Source organism: Bidens hawaiensis, unplaced genomic scaffold (genome assembly GCF_021521415.1).
Source record: "Bidens hawaiensis isolate Kalapana, Puna unplaced genomic scaffold, B.hawaiensis_p1.1 tig00010729_1, whole genome shotgun sequence".
In the NCBI taxonomy this organism is placed as follows: domain Eukaryota; kingdom Viridiplantae; phylum Streptophyta; class Magnoliopsida; order Asterales; family Asteraceae; genus Bidens; species Bidens hawaiensis.
This window is the reverse complement of record NW_027491819.1, coordinates 775395-801259: the sequence shown is the minus strand read 5'-3', so window position 1 is coordinate 801259 and position 25865 is coordinate 775395. Positions and strand designations below refer to the sequence as shown.

Below are 25865 nucleotides of genomic sequence, written 5' to 3'. Positions count from 1 at the left end.
TCACCTGCACGTTGTTCCATGAGTCTCACTGTCGCCGATTCAGATTCAGGTGAAGTTAGGGTTTAGGCGAAGTTATCCGTAACTTCGCCTGGAGCTTAAGTTCGCCTGAGGCGAAGTTATCCGTAACTTCGCCCGAAGCTTAAGTTCGCCTGAGGCGAAGTTATCCGTAACTTCGCCCAGAACTTAAATTCGCCTGAGGCGATGTTGTGATGAGGCGAAGTTAACTTTAACTTCGCCTAAGATCAATTTTACTTAGTGTTAATTAGACGAACTTAAAGCTGAAGCGAAGTTGTTCCCAACTTCGCCTCAACTTTAACTTCGCCTATACAGAGTTTATCACAACTTCGCTCATGGTAACAAAGCGAATTTGTGCTATGTCTTTGTGTCGTTGTAACTTGGTTAGTTTGTTGCAGATATGGTTGCGATAGCGGGTGCTGGTGGTGCAGGAGGCGATGATGGTGACAATCAGAGACAGTTTTTCCCGGGTCACAATATGTACATCACTCTTGACCCGGATGCGAGCGGTGTGGACGACTACCGCGAGATTATCACGTTCCTCCTACGCTCGAGGATTTTTCACGCCATAACAAATACACTACCGATATCTCTACCGAACATCGAAGACTTCTGGGAGACGGTAGAATATGATTGCCGTGTTGAGCCCCCGGTGATGAGAGCTACGGTGAACAATCAACAGGTTCAGTTCAACTCTGAACAGATCCGGGTGGCGCTACGGTTCGGAGACGAGACTCGAGACGATCCGACAGAGTTCGTAGCTCCTTTTCGTGATGGAGCATTTCTTCGAATGGGCTACTCTGGTCTATTAGGAGATACCCAGAGGAGGAAGGGTTTCCTTCTAGACCAGTGGCGCTTCCTCATGCACGTTATGATCGTGTGCATGTCGGGGAGGAAGGCGGGCACAGACGGTATGGGTGCGACCATGCAGTCTGCCATGACTGCACTGACCTATAACAAGCGTTATAGTTTCAGTCAAATGGTCTTTTACGAGCTTGATAGACAAAGACGGGCGATGTCTCGGGAGCGGTTCATCATGTACCCACGCTTTTTACAGATGATATTCAACCATGTGGCTCCGAGTCTACCTCATAGACGCCCGATCAGATACGTCGAATCAGTGAGCAAACGTATCTTTGCTCAATGCCGCACGTCAAGTGCGAGGAGCAATCCGGAACGTCGTCCCAGGCATACTCCTCTATTTGGGTTTTTAATTAACCCAGAGTATGTTCCTGCTGGTGGGGACGAGTTCAGAGATCCTCAACCGCAACAGGCAAGAGCAACTCAAGCTGTTCCTGCTCCTGTTGTGCCTGTTGCATCGACTGCTGAGGATATAGACCTTGACGCTGTTTTTGGAGGTCAAGGCTATTTTGACATGGATCAGGTTGAAGAGGTGCAGGTCTCGGCTGTACAGAGTTCGGGTGTAAGTGTTACTAGAGCAGCAACTTCGATGGCTGACTCATACTTGGATGAGATTATGGATGAGGGGAGACGGTTGATGGTGTCTCGAGAAAGAACGATTGGGAAGAGGAAGAGAACGGAGGATGATGATGAGTCGGAAGAAGAAGAGGACATTCATAAGCTGATAAGAAGATCAAGACGGGAGAGGACAGGTGCTGGCATGGGAGCTGGAGAGACTTCAAGGACTGTACGATTTGCTCCGGCCGCACTGTCTGGTATGTCCATTGTTCCTTCTTCTATACAGGTGACGAGTACAAGCGCTGCGGATGTTCCCGTGGTGGCTACATCAACGGCTGACATTCCATCCACCGCTACCATCCAGACGCCGACTCCGGAGATCGTGTCTCTACCACCTCCAACGCTTACTCAATCGGTGGTAGTTGCTCGTTTTGTGGAGTCAACGGTCATTACAGCTGCAGGGTTATCAGGTATGGTACCACCTGCGGTTACGCCTGCTTCTGGAGTCTCGCGTTCGCCAATGTCAGACACAGAAAGGATAGCTTCACTAGAGTGGATCGTGGCAGAACAGTCGAAGACTATTCAAAGCCTAGTGGAAGCAAATCAACTACAGGCATCCCTCCTGGTTGAGCACGGGAAAATCATAGATGCCTTGAAGGAGTTCTTGGCATCTCAGGGGGAGATGAGCTGTAAGGGCGACGAGCTCAGAACGAAGAAGAGGAATGACCGTGACGATGATCCCAATGCATCGAAAGATGCAGGTGGTGAGCTGCCAAGAACTTCTGAAGCTCTTGGTACTTCCACAGCTGAGGGGGAGTCTACTGACGTGGCTGGTGGTTCTGGTGATGATGTGGTGTTAGTTGAAGATGATGTGATAGATGCACTGAAAAAAGCTGGACGATGACATGTTCAGTGACGATGTTCTGTTTGATGAAGATGTGCTACCGAGTGATATGATTGAGAAGATCGGTGAGCAGATTGAGATTGAAGATGGAATAGAAGAGGGGGAGATAGTAGTAGAAAACGTAGAACACGAAATCCCTGAGGTTGAGAAAGCCGATGTGAGTGCTGAGATGGATGAGACTGAGTGGGAGGAGCAGCCTAGGTGGAAGGAAGGCTGTGCTCATTGGTTTATTAAGACCAAGAAGCCTGCTGTTCCAGCCATGTTCAAGAAGAGCTATAACATCAAAGGCTATGCTGAGTCAAAGAAGGGAATCATCTGTTGGATTTATGATGAACAGATCAAGTTGTTTGTGGTGAAGCGTTATGATGGTATTCAATACTTCAAAAGAATGTTGAGATCTCTCAATACGTTGCCGGAATGCGAGGTGAAAGATTTGGGCAGGTTGGGCCTAATAAACAGAAGTGACAACAATATGGCAAGAATGATTGAGAAGATTGTGTGGAAAGAAGGCATAAAAGAAAAGAAGTTTGAACTATTAAAGCCACAGAAGGGAAAGCTCGTGGAGGATACAGAGAGGGGATTGAGAGCAGATGGCAAGCCATGGATGGTGATGAAGTACAAGCCAATCCGATGCATCAAGGAGGTTCCAATGAAGAATATGCCTCAAGATGTGTTGAAGAATCTGAAATGGTGGTACGTTGATTGCCAGACTGCAGAAGCCGTGATGGAAGACGAAGATGAACAAGAAGTGCTGAGGGTGTATGACCCGATGAACCTTGTTAACCTATCGAAAGCTGATTTGCAAGCGTTGAACGAAAAGAAGATATTCTACATTCCTGCTTGGAAGGATGAAGCAAGGAAATATCAGCGAGTAGTCACGGTGTGTGTGAGAGAAGGATTACACGCATGAAGATACAGGATTACGAGACAAGAGCTGAAAGATCAAGATATGAAGCTACTGCCAAGGGGGAGTCTGTTGGTGCATAGATGTCAGTAGTTCATATGTCTAAAGTCTGTAATCGAGTCTGTAATATTGTTTATGTAATTGTTTGTTTAGAAGCGAAGTTGTTGACAAGTTCGCTTAGGCGAACTTGTTAACCAAGCGAAGTTGTTGACAAGTTCGCCTAGGCGAACTTGTTCAGCGAGCGAAGTTATAGACAACTTCGCCTGAGGCGAAGTTGTCGTGTATTTAAGTAGTTTAACTGTTTACGGTTTAGAAGTTAATCAGTAGTTGGTCAGTTAGTGTTTTTGGTTGATCGAGTTCAGTTTACGTGAGTCTATTGACGTGAGTCTGTAAGTAACACGGTTCGGGTTATCAATATAATGTGAGTTTTGTTCGTATCGTGTGTACGTGTGTTTGTGTGATTATATTCTACGACCGTAACGATCTACACAGGGATTCCGCACCTGTGTATATCGGGATATCTCGTGTGATCCGTCCAGGGAACCTACAATCTAAGCTATTCTCGAACCCAATGTGTTAACAAATTACATGTTCATATTTCGTTGGTTAAATGCCACGTTTACTTACCACGTTATTCTCAACCCCATTATTTCAATTACATGTTACGATGTTCATAATTCAAATGTTTTCATTCTTTAATTTCATTACCTCTTTTATTTGTTTTCAACATCGTTTACTTGGTTCAGACTATGATGATTTCATTTATTTGACTTAGTGTTTTCGCGTTATCCTTGGCCTGAATGGTATAACAATGTGTTTTGTAATGTTTTACCCTTTTAATTCATTACGTTTTATTTTTAACGTTATATATGAGAATTTTATTTATATATCTAAGCTCTATGTCTTAAAACCACACAATATGGGCACATTATATGGACCATCCGACGATAGAGGTAATTATGGGTCGACATGTAATTATCAAAGTCCTCGCATGGAAAATATAATAAGTCTAGTTGTGTGAAATAACTCGGAACTTGAAATGATTTTTCTGAACGGGACAATCACAATATGATAAGAGCATGGTGGATACGCCGCTGGTACATCCTATATATAAGTGTCCTTGTCATATTTTCTATTTGCGGCATTCTCTTGAGTCATTAAAAGATCGACGTTATTTTATTTTTTTATTATTTATGTATAAAATTGTTTAAAATTCTAACAACTTCGTATATTAGTTGTTCTCTTTTAAAATTTTATTTTTATTTTAATTTCGGAACGAAATTTCCAAAAGTTGTAAGTCCTGTAACATTCATTACTTTTCAAACCCGAAAATCCAACCCGGTTATTTATAAATATATGTATAAAAACATATTGTAATATCCAACTCCATAATAAAATATACATTCAACATTTCTAATCCCCGATCTGACACCCGGCATTTTCAGGTTAACTCCGTTAACTAAACCCAGTTAAATCCGGTTGACTGTGTCATTATACCCCTGTTGACTGTGTCAGTAACCCAGTTAGTTCTGTTAACTACGTTAATGAACTCTTATGCAGGTAGTGTCATGTATGCATACATTTCAGTTACTCATGTCGTTGGTAACCTAAACAAAAGTAACTTGTTACATATGTTATAATAATAATATGTTCATGTACTTTATACGATATGTATAATGTGTTATATGATCAATATGTTACATGACTAGTTGTTATATACTTATGTGATTTATAAGAAAGTTAGATGATTAAACTTGTTACATTATATGATATGTTACATGTCATGTTCCTTAGCTAGACCAATAAACCTTAGACAATATAATACATAGAAATGGTTTAAAAAGTTGTATCATGACACCTATGTTAAAATAAAAGTTACCTAAGGTTGAATTTTATAAAAGTGAGATTAAAGTTTTGTTATTAATTCAACAAGGAATTAAAAACTCTTGGTAATCAAACTCTTCCCTTTCATTTTTGTCCCTCTTGGCCGAAATTTATCACTCACACACACACAAAACACTTTCGCAAAAACTCTCTCAAATTATCCTCATACATAAGTATTGTTTTGGTGATACTTGAGAATAAGAGAATTGAATCTTTGGATTAAGAAACTAGGTAATCATATTTAACATATATTTGAATTTTTTTTATGTTTTTATCTTAGAAACGTGATATTTGTATCCAAATGATTTGGATTATAGATAAATAAAGAATGATCAAAGTTTGATTTGGTTAAAAGTGTTTGTTGTGTCTCGGTATAAAAGTTTGAATATTTTATATATATATTTTTCTTTATGGATTTAGATTAATAATGGAAAAACATGAGATTTGTTTTTATAAAATGATTTATTGGTGATTGATGTGCGAAAATATATATATAAATAAAACACGAAATCGCAACTAAGCTTTAAAAACCAAACAACCTATCCTAGTTCACACAAACGGCAAGTGTACCGGTCGCGTATAGCAAAGATCAGGAAAGTCCGGATATCGAACTTGAAGACAGGTGAGAAACGGTTCAGATTATAAACCCTAATCCAAGTCCTACCTAAAAATATTTAATTGATTTTATTATTTTTTTTCTTATTTTAATTAATTTAACTAACTTACTTAACTTAACGAAACTGACAAGAAAACTTAACGAAACTTAACGAGGTTTTAACAAATATGGAGAAACGACTACCTAGGAAAGAATCCTATTGACGGTTCAACGGCTAACGGAATTAACTAATCACACGACACCGGGATCTTAAAATAATTAACTAAGACTTATTAAAGTTCGCTAGATCACCTCTTGGTCTCACCAACTAACCCTCACAAATCTAAGAAAATTTAATAAATGCACCGGTAAAAAGATTACTAAGGTACCCTACTGACGCAACTCCTCTCGGACTCAACGACACAAAACCCACTAAAATTGGTACTAGAAATTAAAGAGATAAAGGGGGTAACAATATTTAACTCGATCTAAGACACATATTTGCACGCAAAACTAAGCCGGATAAGACCAAAACTCGCTCTCGCGCAATTCTAACGTAACCGAATAAAGACACGAGACAAACCGACTCCCTATTACCTCTCGGTCGCAAGGAAGGTGAAACTATTGAATTTTAATAATTAATTTCACTCAATATTCTTATGGTCGCGCTAACCACAAACAGATCAAAAACACCAAGTCTAAGACCTAAACGTAGAACCCTAACCGAACGACACATAATCAATCAATCAAAGTAGTACGCTGAATCAATAAGCAATAATTATATAATGACAATATTTAACACATCAAAGATTAAATTATATAAAGCTTTCAATAATAATACGTCGTGTAACTAGTCAAAACTAAATAAACCGTCAAACAAAATCAATATTCATCTCAACCTAGGTAGTGCAAATAGTTTATATACTCATAATAATAATTGTAGAATCAAAATAAATAGTAGCTAAACTCATCTCTAACAATCCTTGAATGAAGAAAATAATGTTTAACATATAAAACCAAACGACAAACGAACCGATTAATGCTCCACAACTTCAAAAATAATTGCCTGAACGCTTGCTTTGAACCAACTTTTGACCTTGCTATTCTTTAAAATAAAACCTTTGCTGCCCCATGGAATTTTAACCCAAAGATTGGTGGTATAATATTGTTTTATTGCACACAGATCTCACGCACACCTCTTGAATAAACTTTCAAGATTGTTGGAAGTTGTTTTTTTCTTTTTTTTGCCCTCTCCAACCTACTGCCGATCCAACTTCTTATTATCTGTAGGGTTTTTTTTTATTTTTTAGTGTTATTAAATAATATGTATGAAAGGCTTAACATAAATGGGCTTGGGTCGGACTTTTGACTTGGTTATTCAAACATTGATCAAAAAGGCCTTTTAAGTCTTGCAACAACTCGGTTCGTTTCCTCTATAAAACCCGCAACCTACGAAAGAAATATAACTTTATAAGATCATGTTAAAATAAGCTAAAACCAGTATTTATTAGATAGTTAAGCAATAAAAAGATGATAAAAAGGTGCGGAAAATAAGTGTGTTTTACAACACATCAAACATCCCATCACTTAAGACTTTTTCGTCCCTGAAAAAGAAATCTACACAGGATCATAACCAAGTGAAAAACAACAAACTCCCAGATTATTAATTATTATTAAAGCACAAGAAACAGCTCGACATATTAACCGCGATTGCCGATATTGTTGTCCACTTAAACCCAGCCACTAACCTATCAAGCCCCCAATTGCATTAAGTGTTTTAAGTCCAAAAATCATGGCTACACCTACCCCATCTCAAACAAAGAAAGCTAGAAAAACTAGAGTCGAAGCAGACTGGTTCGACAAATCACCATAAGCCAAGGACTCATTGATGGTACTAATTAAATGCACTCGGTGAAATTTAATGGATGAATGGTCCTGTGGAGGTCGTACGAGCTATTCCTAAATATTTATTGACTAAGAACCTTCGAGCCCCAATAGTGTATCCTCAGAGTCACCATCCCCAAGGTAACACGTAAACTCTAAGTCCCGTCTAGTATGTGTATCATTGGCCTCTTAAAATAAGCTAGGTGTAAAACAAGTCTTCCGAGTAGGCTTTTCATTAATCTTTAGTCTCCGAGTACGCAGTGTACTCGGCCTTCCTTCAGACTTGGTAAATATATTAGTGTACTCGGGATCAGTTTCTGGGTAGACTTTACTTAAAGAATATTTTACCAAGTAAAATATTCACCGAGTAGACTTCAATCTTCTTGAACTTATTACGAGCAACCTTGTTCTTCTATGGTTCTGTTCGGCTCATTGTCATTGAATAACTTGTTGATAAGGCGTACTCGGGAGTACATACATTACTTGAGCAGAACCTTACTCGATATAACTTAGAGATATTCCATTAACTCATCAAGTATACTCGGACCATAATTATTAAAGAATACCTTGCCCGGTCTTCCAATCACTTGGCTTCATGGACTTGGTTAACCAAACCTTACTCGGATGAGTAAAATACTTGGTCTTGAAGAACAACCCTGCTTGACAAAGTGAACCTTACTCGGAGATGCTAAATCAGTGATCCTTACTCGGGAAATCACTAAGAAGCATACCTTGCTCGGATATCCACTTAAGAAGACTATTTGAAGTAAACCTTGCCCGGAAGGAAAAATCTCGTACTCGGCTAAGTAAAAGCTTGCTTGGAGTTCCAAGGTGTACTCGGATTCAATACTTAGCAGTTTCTGAGGAGGTTGAGAAGATTCCAATCTTCCATATTCTTCGTTTAGGTCAAATCTCCTCATTTGGGTCAAACTCTTGACCCAACAATCTCCCCCTAGATTGGAACACCTCAGCTGACCCAAAACACTCTATGGTTACTTACACTTAGCAAAATACACATCAAATTAAAAGTCAAATTTCATAATCAAATTACATAAACAAAATTACATAATCAAAAGTTGTCCGAAGACATTACAAAGCAAAACCTAAGATAAAAAATTTTTCAATCTACTCAAAGGTGTTTGTTTAGGCATGGAAAGTCCAATTTTTGCTGCTCTCTCAAAAATCCCAGCAACTCTGATTGCATACCACTTGTAGGCCTTTGTCTTTCCTTGGAATCAGAGAGATACAGTGCTGCAAGCACATTCAATTGCCATAGATTGAATTTTCTGAAGTCAATTTTAGAGAAGATCTTCACAATCTCTCCATTTTCCATCATAACATTTTTCTTGACTCTTCTTTTCAACTCCAGGGAGCTCAGACAGTAAAGCAAAGTTTTCAAATACACAAGGAAAGAAAAGTATTAGTAAAAGAATAAAGTATCCTACATTTGCGACCTAAGGATCCTAGATTCTACCTTTCTGGATCCACCTTTTGGGAAGATCAGGTCCACCCGGAATGGAATCACTTTTTACGAAGAAAAATTGATTCTTCCAGAGTGTATCGTTCTGAGTAAACTTGGAGATAGGAATCACTTGACGAGGTTTCGATTTAAAAACAAAACGTTTGGAACCATGGGTGAGCAAGGTGTACAGGTACGCTAACTCCGACAAACCAAACTCGACGCCTTCTTCCTCGATTACCCTTTCTACAACATAAAGGACCCTCCATAACATAGGCATGGTCTGGATGTAACTGATTCCGGTCAAGGTGAAAAAACTTTGGGTAAAATCAAGAAAGGGGTATTTGAAGCCTATTAAGAACGGTTGGGCTGGAAAACAAACCCAGTTCTTTGATATACAATCACTACGGGTTATAGAGTCGAAGGGTTGGAAAACGGTGTTAGCCGGAAAAAGTGGGCGAATGTCGTCAATTTCTGGATCTGTGAACTTACAGATCTCGGAAGATGGGGCTACAAGGATGCCTTGCGAACAGAGTTCATTAGGGTCGGCCTGACAAGAAGAGGAAGAGGAAGCAGAAACAGTAGACATGATTGAGAAAATGAAAAGAAAAGAAAGAAGGATACCTTAGTGACGGCTGGATTGTGTGGTTATAAGATGGTTATGATAATCGCATATACAGGCGGCGGATAACCAAGAGTTTAGTGATAATAACTGCCTGACACACGTCTAATCAATTATCGTTTGCAGGGATTTTGAATTTCAAAATGACAGTTGTGTTTCACTATCACCTGCCATTTTGGGGACAATTGTTAGGGCATGGATTTTACGCTGAGGATCCATTATTCTTGAATGTCTTATGAATAGATTATCCTTAAGATATGTTCAGGTTATGAAGGATCAGGGATCCTCGGTAATATATGTTTGCTAATAATTATGTTTGAATGGTGATGTGTTTGCTAGGTATAACGACTCTATGACTAAGTCTACCTTATAGTTCGCTACTAGAAGCTCCCCGCACGTGGTCAATGAACATAAAAGGAGTTGGTGGAAGAGTAACGGATTTTTAAGGAATACTGTTGCTTGCTATTTTTCTTCTATAATTGAGATAACTGATCAGTTATAAAACACTTGTATACACACACACATTAGCAGAACTTACAATTATCTCTAGCAACACACACTAGCAATCATTTGTACTACTGATCGTAATCTCCAAAAGACTTGTAACCTGATTTTGATATTAATTAAGTGGTGATAGACGATTTGTCATCACTCGGGGTTTTTTCCTTTGATCTAATCAAGATCAAGGGTTTATTCCTCACAACAAATCAAGGTGTTCATCTTTATTTCGTTTATACAATCATCATTGTCGTCATAGCACTATACCTCACAATTACGGATTTGGTTACATAATCCTTAGTTGATTTTTTGACCAAAACACTTTTGTTTACAAATAATGCAATCTGGTGGCTTGAGAAAAAGTAGGGAATAACTCGAGAGTTTTTAAAGGTTTCGTTTATATTATATATATACACACACACACACATGTATATTATTTATGACGTCATTCGGGTCAACACCGGTCTGCCCTCCCGGATCGGTCCGATCTTTGACCCGATAAGACGTCCGGGTCGGGTCTGAAAATATGAGTGATTGCCTACACGCAATATAAGCCAATAATAGATCCAAATACATCATCGAGTAGGACTCGGAACAATTTTAGCGATAATATTTAATGAAAAGTTATTAAAATATATGACCGAATTTATATTTTATGTCGTTTTATGCAACTTGATATCAAAGAAAAAGATAAAGATAAGGCTAATCCAAACCAAAATATATTCCAAACCAAAAGCAGACGCTACTCCAGAATCTCACAATCAAACGCTTGGTCTTCAGTTCACCACACACGTGGCAAGCTTTCGTTCGTCGGTCATCCAACACCCTGTTACGTTAACCTTCCTTTGCGTGAACCACGGTGATTCTTTTTCTATAAATTAACCCCAAAATCGACCCTCATTATTCATTCTCTTTACATTCTTCTTCAATTTCTCAGTTTTCTACAATAATCTCAAGGTATTGTTTCTTTCTTTGTAACTTGTTATTATTATATATTGGTGTTATCGTTTGATAAGTATGTAATCTGTTTATGTAATTTGATTTTGTGTTTGTTCGTTTAGATCCGTATGGTGATTTAAACTTTTTTCGTTTAATTTGACTCTAACAATTATTTATGATGATTCTTTCGATTTTAATTTCAACGCTTTGAACAGCTATAGAATATAGAGTTGTTGATATTAGGTTTGATGAATTAATCCGTGTTTTTGAAGCTTTCTTGTTTATTGATATCTGCATGATGTGAATTTTAATTACAATTGAATTCGAGAATCGGTAGATTATACTGTTTGTTTGTTTGTTTGTTTGATTTGCAATTCAGATATTATCTTATTTGAATATTGTATTTGAATTAAAGAATCGGTGTTGTTGAAATTATGTTAGGGTTTGGTTCGTAAATGTAGGTGTTTTTTGTGTATTGATCTGAGCGTTATTAATTGATGTAGACTTATATGCAAGTATTAAGAATTTGTTTTGTACAGATGCAGATCTTCGTGAAAACCCTAACTGGCAAGACCATCACTCTCGAGGTCGAGAGCTCGGATACCATCGACAACGTCAAGGCCAAGATCCAGGACAAGGAAGGGATTCCCCCAGACCAGCAGCGTTTGATCTTCGCTGGAAAGCAACTCGAGGACGGCCGAACTCTTGCCGACTACAACATCCAAAAGGAGTCAACTCTCCACTTGGTCCTCCGTCTTCGTGGCGGTATGCAAATCTTTGTTAAGACTCTGACTGGCAAGACCATCACTCTTGAGGTTGAAAGCTCTGACACAATTGATAACGTCAAGGCTAAGATCCAAGACAAGGAAGGAATCCCCCCAGACCAGCAGAGGCTTATTTTTGCCGGTAAACAGCTCGAAGATGGTCGGACTTTGGCTGACTACAACATCCAGAAGGAATCCACCCTTCACTTGGTTCTCCGTCTCCGTGGTGGGATGCAGATTTTTGTCAAGACCCTAACCGGAAAGACCATCACTTTGGAGGTTGAAAGCTCCGACACTATCGATAACGTCAAGGCGAAAATCCAAGACAAGGAGGGTATTCCACCAGACCAGCAGAGATTGATTTTCGCTGGGAAACAGCTCGAGGACGGTCGGACTTTGGCTGACTACAATATCCAGAAAGAGTCCACCCTCCACTTGGTCCTTCGTCTCCGTGGTGGGATGCAAATCTTTGTAAAGATCCTGACCGGAAAGACCATCACTTTGGAGGTTGAAAGCTCTGACACGATCGATAACGTCAAGGCGAAAATTCAAGACAAGGAGGGGATCCCAGCAGACCAGCAGAGATTGTTCTTTGCTGGTAAACAGCCTGAGGATGGTCGAACTATGGCGGACTACAATTTTCAGGGGTTGACTTTGCATCTTGGGTTGAGGTTGAGGGGTGGGATGCAGATTTTTGTGAAGACGTTGACTGGGAAGACGATTACTCTGGAGGTGGAGAGTTCTGATACGATTGATAATGTGAAGGCGAAGATTCAGGATAAGGAGGGGATCCCACCAGATCAGCAGAGGTTGATCTTTGCAGGCAAGCAGCTTGAGGATGGGCGTACTCTTGCGGATTACAACATTCAGAAGGAGTCCACCCTGCATCTTGTGCTTCGTCTCCGTGGTGGCTTTTAAGTCGTTTTGTGGTTGATGTTTGGAACTGGTAATGGTGTTTCGTTTGATTGTGATTGTGGTTGAATAAAGACATGTTTGTGGTTTTATGTTTTGCTGAAGTACTCTTTGGTTAAATGGTGTATGTGTTTCACATTAATCTTCTCATGGGAAATTGATGTTTGTGTTATCATTATCTGTTCTTCCACTTTGTTAATTGTTGTGAGCCATGGCAACTCACGGCATCACCTGACTATTATATTTCTACATTTTGATATCATTTACAATTTGTTTTGAACCTTTTTGAACTTAATTTGAGTTTTTCAATGTTTGGTAATTTTCTAAAAATAAAATAACATATTAAGAATTGGTTATAACTAACCATTTTCTCTTCAATACCTGAAGAGGGGTCTAATGAAAAATCCTAACAATCCTTCCCTTAGTTTTTAAAGAAAATACCTTTTCAAGAGAGAATGATTAATGAACATAAATGTAAAACACAAGTGTTTCTACTACTTCAGAAGATAAATTAGTTTCAGAGGTTTCTTGGTTGTCTTCTTCAGTAATGTGTCGTCTGAGTAGCAAGTTTTGTCTTGCACTTAAGCCGCTATAAACGAAATTAACATATGTATTTTGTCAACCTGATTTACCTCTTGTGGACCGAAGACACCTCACTGCTTTTGGTTAAGAGTCTTTCATCACTAGTGAATCTCCCATCAATAACAATAAAATTATCTATATTACATTATAATAGAGATAGACACCCTTTCACATTCCAATAAGAGACGCCGTGGTATTTATTACTCTCATTATCCGACCACCGGAAAAAAGTGATTGCTCTCCAATACTCTGGTGACTCTTACTCTGCCGATTGTAACAGTCCTCCCATCAATTCTCCATTGATAACAACCGTATTCCGTTACAATTGTTGCTTGTTATCTATACCCCCACTGTAACCCTAATTCTCTGCCTCAGCGATCTCGCTCTAAACCCTAGCCGCAACAAAAGGAAAATCGGTAAACATCGGCACCTTTATGCGTATGCTTCCTCTCGCCCTCAAATCAAATATCTTCTCTTCTTTAATTGGATTCAGATAAAGGTCGTGATTAAATTGAACTTTTACACTTAATGTAGATGGGCACAATGTTACAAGCCAAACAGAAGAACTCAACTCAAAAGACTAGTCTGATAGGTGAGGGAACCCATTTGGCTTATAAAACCCACATCAGTTGCCCATACAACCGATGTGGGACAAGTCCCATACCTTGCAATGGTTTCAGTCCGTAACACACAAGGACGATCGTTCAAAGCATTCAAGACCAAATAGTGTGGGCTGAGCAAAATAAACGAGAGGTATGCAAGCTTGATTTTCGTTTATTTTTTAAATTAGGCTGAAGTTTTGTGTTTGAAATAGGATTATAGAAAATTGGTTACTTTCTTGCAGTCGAACTTTGAAAATTTTTGGTCAAAACGGCGTCTGACCTATCCAAACAGCCGTTTGAAATGGTTTGGGATTAGATGTCAGATGTTTTTGGTAGTTGCCTAATGATTAGTTTTTGGTGAACAATGAATATGGTTTCTAAATGTATGATGGGTTGTTTCACATGCAGGCAGAATATGGGCTGGTCATAATATACTGAGGTTTGATTGTGTGAGGTTAAAGGAGACCTATGAGCAGATAAACAGACCACCTCCGGTACCGAAGGGAACCATTGATACATTGGTTTTATTGACTCAAAGGTTTGGGAGGAGAGCCGGTAACATGAAGGTGTATTTTCGATTTCCTTCTTAGTTTTATTTTACAATAAATGATGACAATCTTGATATATGATGTTTATGTATGACCTATGTTCATAGATTTGTTTAGGATCAAATATCAATATATCATACTGTATTAGTTGCTAACAAGACATGGTTATAAACAGGTTTTCTTTATCATTTCTAGCCCGTTTGATAAATGTGTCATGTTTCGGTTGACCTGCGTTCAATATATTAATTAAAGTATGTGCTTTATTAGGTAGACGTGTTTAACCCTTTTGTTACAACCCGTTTATGACCCATTAAACCTGTTGGCAATCTGTTTACAACTCATTTACAACTTTGTTTGACTCATTTAGATAAATGGATTACACGGCTCGTGTTAGAAGTACACAATATTTAAATGTGCCCAAAATATGGTTGATATCTTAATCTTTGACACGAATAAATATATAGAAATTATCACATGGGAAATGCTCTTACACTTTGTGATCAAGATTTGATTTTTGTACACATTTCGGATATGTGCATCGTTTAATGGCTTTGTAGATGATATGATATGATTGTGTCAGGTGACTTATTTAGTTATTTACCTTTACCTTTGCTAATGAATTGTATATATTCAGATGGCCACTATAGCTGCACATTTTGGGCTTGAACATCAAAGTCACCGGTAATTTTTCGTTTTCTAAGATCAAAATTTGTACCGTTTTTTAAAGAAAAGAAATTTAAGACTGACTTCTGTTTCTTCAATAATTACTTACAGGAGTTTAGATGACGTTCGATTGAACTTTGAAGTCGTCAAGTGTTGTGCCACGGTTCTTTTCTTGGTAATTTCTCATAAAAGCATTCTTTTTTCATTCTTGAAGTATTGAACATTGTTGACTTAGCATTCAGTCAAACGGGCTGGGTTGACCCGAAACACTTTTTTTAAATGTTCATGCAGGAATCAAGCCAACAAAATACTGAAAACAATTTGCCTCCTTTGAATGCCAGTACCATTAATAATAATAATAATAATAATAATAATAATAATAATAATAATAATAATAACAGAAATTACTCCATAAACCATACACTTCCTCCAAATATACCGAACCCGGTTGAATCCGTTAACCCTCGACCCGGCCCGTTTCAAACGGGTCCATCTGCAGACCAAATGGAGACTGAAACCCTTCAGTCAAATGAAGGTATGATGCAAGAATCATCTACCACCACTCTATCTACCGCGTTCAGCAACAACAACGAATTCATAGACCCTGACTCGGTTTCCTTGGCTTCAATAACTGTAACCGTTGCTCCATTTATTAACGGGCCCAACAAGATACGAATACTTCACGGAGACACCCCTATGCAGATACATTGCATTGGCTTGAAAATCCGGCTTGATTTAAGCACACAGTTTGTCGATCATGCTGGGAACCCGCGCCTAAGTTTTGTAGTCGATGCAAGTTCTTCGAAACTTTGTCACATACTCGATGCGTGTGATGATATTTCTAAAAGATTTGTCGATGACGGAAACTCGCAGTGGAGACCCGTTGTAACTAGAAACCCGGGCGTTGTTAACTCGCCTACTATTAGATTGCAGTACGTTAATATTTTGACTTTTGAGTATTGCTGATTAAACATACTAATTTGTTAATTTGTTAATATGTGGTTTGTGCAGTTTACCAACTATGGCAGAAGATAGTACCAGATGGATTGCTGAGATTTACTACAAGAATTCGTCATCAGTTCCGTGCACCGAACAACTTGTTTCCAATCGGTATGCTGATGTGGTACAAGTTAATTTGTTGTTTCGTCCGGGATACTTGGTGGATGCATACTTCTCTTTAGAGTTATACAATTATCAACAAAACGTTGGCATCAGTTTAGTCGCCAAGAAGTTGATCATTCATGGTAGGCGATCATTAGCTGACAGTTTGAAGGAGTTGTTAGTTATGGCTAATATATGACTGACAGTGTTGATGTGCAATGTAGGATTTCAGTTGATTTAAAACTTATTTATCTGTGTTTCTTATTTATATCAAAATCGATATGCTTTGATACATTTATAACCTTTTACAATCAGAAACTATGAACATATATAATATGACAGGTTTTTGGTTCGTATAGTTTATAACCTTTCATGAATGTTTGCTGTTGTAAGTAATAATATGTTGTGTTGTTACATCAAACTTTGAAGTCAGTACACCATGTTTCTTAATTACAAGATTTGGTTCAGTCACATGTCAAGTGTCCTATACACAATAATGAGGAATGGTCATGGTTTGGATGTATCACAAATAAGCTTAAGGCTAAGGGGTGTGGGGGGCTCTAATGGGGGCTCCAGTGGAGGCTCCAGCCAATAATATTATGACGTGTGTCAGAGAGAGAAACTGGATAAGGGGGGTGTTGGAGCCCCCGTTGGAGCCCCTGGCCCTGGTGTGGAGGGGCTCCAGCAGGGGCTCCAGCGGATTTTTTTTTTATTTTTTTATAAATGTATTAAAAAAACGTATTATTAAAAAAACTCATAAATTATTTAAAAAAACACACATTAATTAAAAAAACACATTAATATCTAAAAATAAAATAAAAATTAAAGTACTAAAAAAAACATTATTCTTATTCTTCGGCTTGGTCTTCTTCGATCAACCTCTTTCGGATACGTTCCTTTTGCTTTTCCATCAACATTTGATCGACCGGATTTAGGTTACTGAAGTCTCTAGTAAGGAAGTCCAAATCTCTCATTCGACTTTTTTCCTTTTTGTCATTAGAGACCACCTCCATGGTTTTGTTGAATTTATTGAGGGATTCAACAAGATCGACGATGTTTACGGCTCCCCCTCAGCCGGTTTTTTCCCCTTGGCGTCCCTTCCCAATGGCCGCCACCTCGGCGGTGAAGACGTTTCCTCCCCCGCAATGTTTAGGTCGAATCCAACGCGGCAATCCGACCCGGCGGAAGTGCTATACGCTCCAGACGAACTAGTTTTAGTCCGTTTCGGCCCTACTTCCGCATCAAGGTCCGGCGCCACCAGCTCAACCCACTTGGAACACCTTTTCAACCTCTCCCACAACTTTAAATCGTCCCACGTCTTCACCATCCCATACCTCCGCAAACACTCCTGCCTCCACTATTCGACCGTGAAATTGTAAACCGCCAAATCATCACTGCCACTTGGTCTCATACGACCGGCGTTCCTGTTGAAAAGATTAGTAAACAAGCCGACAAATTTTCTGATTTCGGACCACCGACCCGAAATCATATCGGCGTTTCGCTCTGTACTCCCAACGAGCGTATAGAACGTCTCCCTAACCTTTGTCCAAAAAACCTTGCTTTTTTGGTAGTCGGCTGCAAAATGAATAATTAAATTAGATTTCCAGTTAACTTTTTTATTTAACTTTTTTATTAAAAATCATTTTTAAAAACGTTAAAACAATTACCGCAACGCCGATCCTCAGAAATGGCTATCCAAGCCCGACACAAGGCTTCCTTCTCATCCGATGATCACGGAGTGGTTTTCCGTTTCGTCCTCGGAGTCGAAGCCGGTCCCGGCCCGTCCGTTGCAAGTTGTTTTTTCCGGTGGACGCGTCTTCTTGCTCCCGTAGCATCACCGTGTGATTCTTGTGTCTCTGGAACAACAAAGTTAGGAGACGGTTGTATGTTGGATGGTTGAAAGCCGGATGTTTCTTGCGGCCCCGAATAAAACATCGGTTGGTCTGGTGACGACCATAAATCGTCGTCAATATAATCTGAATCTAGGTTTGGGTACCAATTTCCAGACATTTTTTTTAAAAAAAGTTGGGAAGATGGGTTGAAATGGGTTTTATTTTGAAGTTGTGTTTTGATATGGTTGAAATGTGTTTTGAAGTTGTGTATTATATAGGACTTTTTTTTTTTTTTAATTTTAATCCAACGTTCACTTTTCTTTAATTTTGAAGTTGGTTCAACGGCTCTTTTGCCTTTCCAACGTTCACTTTTCTCTCTCTTCTCCCGCGACCATACTCACGCCTGCCTGGGGGCTCGCGCTCGCGCCCCGTTCGCGCCCCGGTTCGCGCCCCGGTGGTGTGGGGTTAGCGCCTGGGGGCGCGAGCGGAGGGGCTCTCGCGCCCAGGTTAGCGCCCCACACCCCTCAGCCTAAGAAGAAAATAATATGCACATAACTATATAATCAACAAATATCTAAAGCAGAATTACTTAAAATATTTCACTTTATTAAGTTATTAGGCCTATAAATACACATTATAAAAATTTTAAAAACTTCTTAAGTTTTGTTTATATCGACTTATTTATCTTCTAAACCACATGATTGGGATCGTTAAACAATGATTATTTGTGATTTGTGAAATTACGAATTTAAAGCCGTCTGAGCAAATTTGAAACCCACTTTCAAAAGATGTCAAGAGAGATAGATTGAGAGAGACAGAGTGAAAAGAGCGAGAGGTAGAAAAAGAGCTCACTGGAAAAGGGTATTGCCGGGGAGTAAGTTAGGGATGGTAAGCATTTGGTTGCACATGGTGCTTCAGTATCTTGTACCTAATGCAAAAATACCAAAATGCCCTTCATCGAACAAAAAAAACTAACGGTGTTAAACAGGTTTAATCTGATTGCAACGAAAATGAAAGTTTAGGTACTCAAAAAGAGAATTTTAAACTAATGGATTAATATAGTAAATCTGAATTAATCACATTGACGAAAACCATACTTTACTCAATTAGTAGGTTAGTGTCCCGTGTAACACACAAATGAAAAATATAGAAAACGTCAAATATACATATATGAATTACATAATGAACATTATAATTTTATAGATTATAAGCTATTACATAATGAATATTAATGAATGGGTAATTGCATATTTTCTAAAATAAATAGATTAGTAAGAATAATTTGTTTTTGTATTTTAATAGAATCAAAATGGAATGTTGTAAATATATACTTATAAAGAAAAATAAAGGCGTAGCATCAAATCATCTTAGTTGATTTTGTAAGCCACAAACATTTTGAAAACAAGGTAGTGAGTTCGATTCCCACAATAACATATTTTTCATTTTGACAATTTTAATTAAACCAAAACAGATAATAAAGTGGAATTTGTTAAATTGAAAACTTGCACACTTAGACATCATATTTTGAGGGTCTAGCTGAAACATGTTCTGACATGACCCCTTTCGACTCAAAAGCGTACCGACACAAATCGAACTAATTTAACCCGTTTTGTATCGACTTGTTCTGACCCTAATTTAGTCTTACACATGACTCAAGTTCATCTGCTCAACTCCTAATTTGGTCTTACACATGACTCGAGCTCACCTGACTTGACTTTTTACCGATCCTAACCGATAATCACGTAGTATGTTAATTTTTTAAAGTTAAAGAAATATAACAATATCATATTCAAATTAAAGAGAATAAAATGCTCGTTTTTATGATGTAATTTGTTTAAAAATTATTAACGTGTGAAAAAGTTATGGCTTCTAAAAAAGTTGTGAGGTAGTTAGTTTTGAATAAGGGTTGAATGTGTAACTATTATATAAATTAATAAAAGTTAATATAAGTTCAAGGAACAAACTTGTAAATTCAAATGTAAAAGCTTGTAGCTAGCTTTTTCTCAAACGCTACCAATACTAGCGTTCAAATATGGAGCTTTTTCTACCAATCTAAAAGCTTGAAACTACTCTAACCAAACAAAGCTTTTTATTAGATATGAGCATTTTCTTAAAAGCTTAAAGCTTGAAGCTCCTTGCTAAGCATACCCATAATACACCAAACAAGGTCAAATTAAGACACATTGATTTTAAGAGATTCACACATCAATTAACATATGAAACAATCTTTAATGCATCTAGGATAAGGGCAAACTTGTCAACAACTAAAAGAGGTTATTAAATAGTTACATCATTGACCCTTTTACTTTGCTTAACTTTTGTAAATTTAAAAATAGTTACAACTATGATCCATGATCTTTCACTCTTATATGATTTTTATTTTCATTTTTAACGTAACCCCCCCCCCCCTCATTATTTTTAAATATTAATAACTTTTTCATGTGCTAATATTTTTTTAAGGAAATTATACCATAAAAACGAGCATGTTTTTATCTTTAATTTGAGTATCATATTATTATAGTTTTTCATTTAAAAAATATTATTTTACGTAGAGGCGTTTGCTGTCTCATTTTAATGAATTCTAAATTAAACCGTGGGTCAACCGTTAGTAACCGGTTTTGTCAACAATATTCTATATTGAATTTTAAATTAATGAATTCTAAAAATATCATTTTACGGTTTTGTAAACAATTATTTTAAATTAATGAAAGAGGCTCACTTATGTACCAATTAACAAGCCTCTTTCTTTTCAACCGGGTCATATAATAATGTCAACAATATTCTATATGCAGTCGCTTATGTATATCTTTACAAATATATTTCTTTGCATAAGTGGTGTAGTATTTTCGGCTGCGGATCTTACTCCTGGGGAATTTCTACAACTTTTTATACTTGGTAAAAAAGGTATGGTTGGACATAAGGGTGACAATAATTTGTGATGCAAAGTGTGCACCTTGATGTACCAATTCTTTTTAATGAGATTACCTAAATAATGTCATTTTTTGGTTTTCCTTTAGGCAGTGCAGATCTCATGAAGGTGCTTATGTGACTTATCTTGCTGTCAATGGCTAAACCACGCGGTGGTTTTTGTTAACATTGTTCAACAGTTCAACATGGATGTAACCAATCCAAACACTTAGGTTTTATAAACCGTACTAGCTTTAACAAAAAAAGACAACGAATAGTAATTGAAAATTACGCTTGACACTTTGCTCAAGTTGTGCAATGTGTGTGCAGTTTGCACTTTTGTAGAACAAAAAGTGGACGAAGTGGAGGAACATGTGGAATTCTTTGGAAGAATTCAAGCAGCTGCCATGATTAAGTTTCTGCATATGGATGAACATTGTATGTCCAATATCTCCTTTAATATGTGTGGCTACGGATATACAAAAATTAGATTATTTTAATTTACTTTTTTTTATTGAATTGTAAAACACTCCTTATTGCTGTCTAATGTTTCTATGTTAATTTTTCACATGTTACACTACTCCAATGCAATGCCCGAGTACATTATTAGCAGAGATGTGTGTATTAGTTACAATTAAAAACCATACACATTATTTTTGCAGAAAACAAATGACCAAGCAACATGAAGTGTCAACACTAATACTTAGATTATTTTAATTTACTTTTTTTATTGAATTGTAAAACACTCCTTATTGCTATCTAATGTTTCTATGTTAATTTTTCAAATGGTACACTACTCCAACACAATGCCCGAGTACATTATTAGCAGAGATGTGTGTATTAGTTATAATTAAAAACCAAGATGGGCTAACTTTACACATTAATTTTGCAGAAAACAAATGACCAAGCAACATAAAGTGTCAACACTGATACTTGTTCTTGCATGATCTTGGCATAAAAGTGTTAACTTTTTGAAATAATCAGATTTGATTTCTTATGCTACAAACTTTATATATTACAACACATATTTTTAATTTTAGGATTTGTAGGTAAGATTTTTTTTCTTCTAAGTCACTACTGATTTTTTTATAATTATGACCCGGGTTGTTTTATGGGTGTAGTTGCTCATACATTGGAATTATCGAATAGTGGTTTGAACAACTATAAACAACATATTTTATGCCGCCGCATCGTGGGTTTTTTGTACCACAAGTGAGTTCTGCTATAAGAAATGACCGTGCCATAACAAACTGAATCCCCGTTGCATTACCCGCAGCAACGCGCGGACTCTTCTACTAGTTTTTGTCTGAAGAGGGAAGGACTGAGAAGCCGTCTCAACATTTTCTCATAGAAAAATAGATATTAATGTTTGAGTTTGAGGTACCATGGGGTCTTGAGATTAGACCCGACGGAGTGACGGATCTAGGACTTTTTGTCAGTGAGAACAAAAGACGGGTCATATTTCAATTCAACGAGTCAAGTGAAATGGGCCCGCTCAACAAATTACTATAGCAAAAAGTTATGACTCCAAGGATTATGACAGGAAATTTAAGAAATACAAACAACCAAACTATAATAAGTTTGCTAAAAAGTGTATCTATATAAGTGAAAAAATTGGCTAATTCATATAACTTTTTGATCTTTTAAAACATTTCTAACTGCACTAGTGTTTCTATTTAAATTTATATGAACAATTTCATTTTTTACGATCAATAAAAATATAAGTATTACCGTTAAAAGAACTTAAGCCCGACGTGAAATACAAAGGAGGACACAAATTCTTTATGTACATTTTAACAAATGTGAATTTGAGAGGGGTCTCTAAGCCCGACGTGCCTCCACCCCTGTCTGTTGTGGAGGATTGATGGGCGTTATGGCATCATCTTGATGTACACGTCGACCAACTTGCTCTAGAGATGGAATCATGGGCCATTTACCTTTGGCCTTCCTAGATAAACTCTACTCGGTTTGGTGCACAATGTTTACCATCTGGATTCAGGCGGATGTGAGGTGCAATTGTATGTGATGGTGATTGTATAAATTAGTCATCACTTTCATTCTTATGGGTGATAGTTGTTTCAGCAAAAAGTAATGTATGATCTCAAGTATTCTTCTGAGTATTGATACAGCTGATAGAGAAATACATCATTCATTCATTTGTTCTTTTAGCGTGTGTACATTGCCCATACGAGGAAGGCTACCCCTAAACTCCATTAAACACATAGCGAACCTTGAGCAATAATTGGGCCTGTTTTGTCTAATATATCACACACATAAGTTATAGAATTTATCATTTTGCAAATACGTTCATTCTGTCATCGTAAATATATTACTCCATAATATTTATCATTACGGATATGAAGTTACGAGTGTACCCCCAGCAACCGTTGACCTATTCTCTTGTCCATCTACATTTTCATTTTCACATATCACAACCATTACCATTCCCTCACCTTCCGATCGACCGCCAGCTCTTTCTTCGGTCAGGTACCTGCCCTTTTGTCTATATTTTCCTCTTCATCCGATTGTTGGAATATCAAAACTCAATCTTATATTACGATTTATTTATGCAACAGATTTGGATTATGTTACCTTATTATTTATTTTTTTTTTTTGAAAATTTTATTAATGATTAAACACCTTCATCTTCATTAGATTACATAATAAATTCCCTCATAATCATTTTTATAGAAAGTTGGCGCGTCATCTTCATTTAAACCAATCCCTACATTGTAATTAGAAAAATGATTTCTTAAAACAAGTTAATCTTAATCTCATTGTTATCATTATCATACAATGATTATGATTAGGAAACAAACCACCAAACCAAAGCAAGTCGGCCGGTTGGTTCGGTGCTGACCGGTTTCATTTGATCTTTGTTATTTATTTACCATTGGAAATGTGATTGGTGTATGTATTATAATCATTGATCATCTTTATCATTTTTAAAGTTTCTAACATGAACTACCAATTTGAAAAATAATATAAAATAGAAAACGGGATTCCAACTACCAAACCACTAAAATAGGACTCGTCCAACCCATTTAGTTTGTCTTCTAAACCGTAGTTATTGGTCGGGTCAAATTTCTTTATTAAATCCCATTAAACCGGACCATTAACACCTTATCATCCTTCCACTTTCCCTACTTTTTCCTGCATGCCACATCATATTTTCCCTACTTATTCCCGGTTTTTTTTACCATTTCCGCCCAACATCATGGTATCATCCCACTTTCTCTCATTTTATCCCATTTCTTCCCAAAGGGGTTAACCTCACACAAAATTCATCCTAGAGAAACCTTGGAGCGGATTTCAGTGAAAAATCATCCGAGAGAAACCGGGGGATGGTTTTCCCTCCCGGTGCCAGTCGGTTCCATTTTTTCCCAACCTCTCCACGGCTCCCACTTCGTCCTCTCTTATGGTTAAAGCGGACCATGAACTGAAAAGCTTGAACTTTAGTTGATGTTTCAGGTGTTTTGAACACAAAGAAGCCTATTTGGTTGGTTGTTTGTTGCCTCCAATTCTAGCACTCAAGTTTCATGTCTGAGATTGACATCCAAATTCCAACTGCCTTTGGTATGTATATTCAAATCATTATTATTTTTGTGTAGAAGATGTAAATATCAGTATTATCATTTATTATATATTTTGTGTGCAAGTAAGATCCATTTGCTGAGGCAAATGCTGAGAACTCGGGTGCAGCAGGGTCAAAGGAATACGTTCATATACGTATACAACAACGCAATGGTAGAAAAAGCCTGACAACTGTCCAAGGGCTGAAGAAAGAGTTTAGCTACAATAAGATCCTTAAAGACCTCAAAAAGGAGTTTTGCTGCAATGGTACTGTTGTTCAAGACCCTCAACTTGGCAAGGTAACCACCTCAATTACTCTCTCCTTTCTATATATGCTATACGTCACATTAACACACGCTATGCAGGTGATCCAACTTCAAGGTGATCAAAGGAAGAATGTGTCAACCTTCCTCATTCAAGTAATGATTGTATACACAATTATTTTGTTTTAATATTTAGGAAAAAAATATAAGGGTGATTTGTTTGTTTTTCCAGGCTGGCATTATTATGAAGAAAGAACATATCAAAATTCATGGTTTCTAGATAACTGACATGGCAACATAGTACTACTGTGCTTGCAACTTTGCTGTATCTAACCAATTAATCTCCTCCGAGTATTGCTGGAATTTATTTACTTATTATATATCTTTTGTTTTATGTATAATAATCAATTGTTTGAAATTATATACTATAAAATCTTGAAAATAATTTGCTACTGTAGTTCCTGAATTGTAAGTATTGTTCATGGCAAAGCTATATATTTTTTGTTCTGATTATGTAAACAAGATGCAGCTATATGCTCATGATGTACATAATTTGTTTTATAATGCTATTTGTTAATATAATGCTACTGGTTTATATATGTTAGCTGTGTTCTTGTACATTGTTTTTAGCTATGAAACTTGCTAACTTAGAACGGTTTCAAACGGCCTACTGTCAATGTTTAATATCTTTTTTCTATAAATAAACTTATATTACTAGATAAATTGTTGTAATATAAGATAAATGAATTTAAGCTGGATTCAGAACACCTGGGTTTAAACTTTAAACCCAAGAAGGCATTTGTTTCTTAGAAGTAAATTACAATATGATTGCGAAAAACAGTCTCATAAGAAAAAATCATTTTAAAAGATGAAAAATATTCTTCGGCACAGTATCTGTTCCATTCATAGTACGAGATACCTAAAATCTATAACACTGAATCAAATAAGGAGCAAGATACGGCTAAAATCCGGAATTATCAGATTGGGCTTATTAT

At 37.3% G+C, this 25865-nt stretch overlaps 3 protein-coding genes across 4 annotated transcripts; all 3 read left to right on the top strand.

Moving 5' to 3' along the window:
• Positions 1-11658: 11658 nt before the first annotated feature.
• Positions 11659-12820, top strand: LOC143535915 (polyubiquitin-like). The gene has a single exon (XM_077030033.1). The coding sequence runs from the start codon at positions 11663-11665 to the stop codon at positions 12803-12805; it is 1143 nt and encodes a 380-aa protein (XP_076886148.1). The 5' UTR covers positions 11659-11662; the 3' UTR covers positions 12806-12820.
• A 1272-nt stretch (positions 12821-14092) lies between these two features.
• Positions 14093-16595, top strand: LOC143535911 (protein NEN2-like). 2 transcript variants are annotated; one of them, XM_077030030.1, is made up of 6 exons: positions 14093-14134; positions 14396-14549; positions 15166-15212; positions 15306-15369; positions 15486-16126; positions 16206-16595. In XM_077030030.1, exons 2-6 carry the CDS (start codon positions 14544-14546, stop codon positions 16492-16494), a joined length of 1047 nt encoding a protein of 348 aa, XP_076886145.1. In that variant the 5' UTR covers positions 14093-14134; positions 14396-14543; the 3' UTR covers positions 16495-16595. The 2 variants fall into 2 exon arrangements, with proteins under 2 accessions (XP_076886145.1, XP_076886146.1); XM_077030031.1 differs by lacking the exon at positions 14093-14134 and adding an exon at positions 14161-14315.
• A 7913-nt stretch (positions 16596-24508) lies between these two features.
• Positions 24509-25150, top strand: LOC143535910 (protein translation factor SUI1 homolog). The gene is made up of 4 exons (XM_077030029.1): positions 24509-24610; positions 24698-24906; positions 24973-25026; positions 25103-25150. The coding sequence occupies exons 1-4, from the start codon at positions 24574-24576 to the stop codon at positions 25148-25150; spliced, it is 348 nt and encodes a 115-aa protein (XP_076886144.1). The 5' UTR covers positions 24509-24573.
• Positions 25151-25865: the final 715 nt, after the last annotated feature.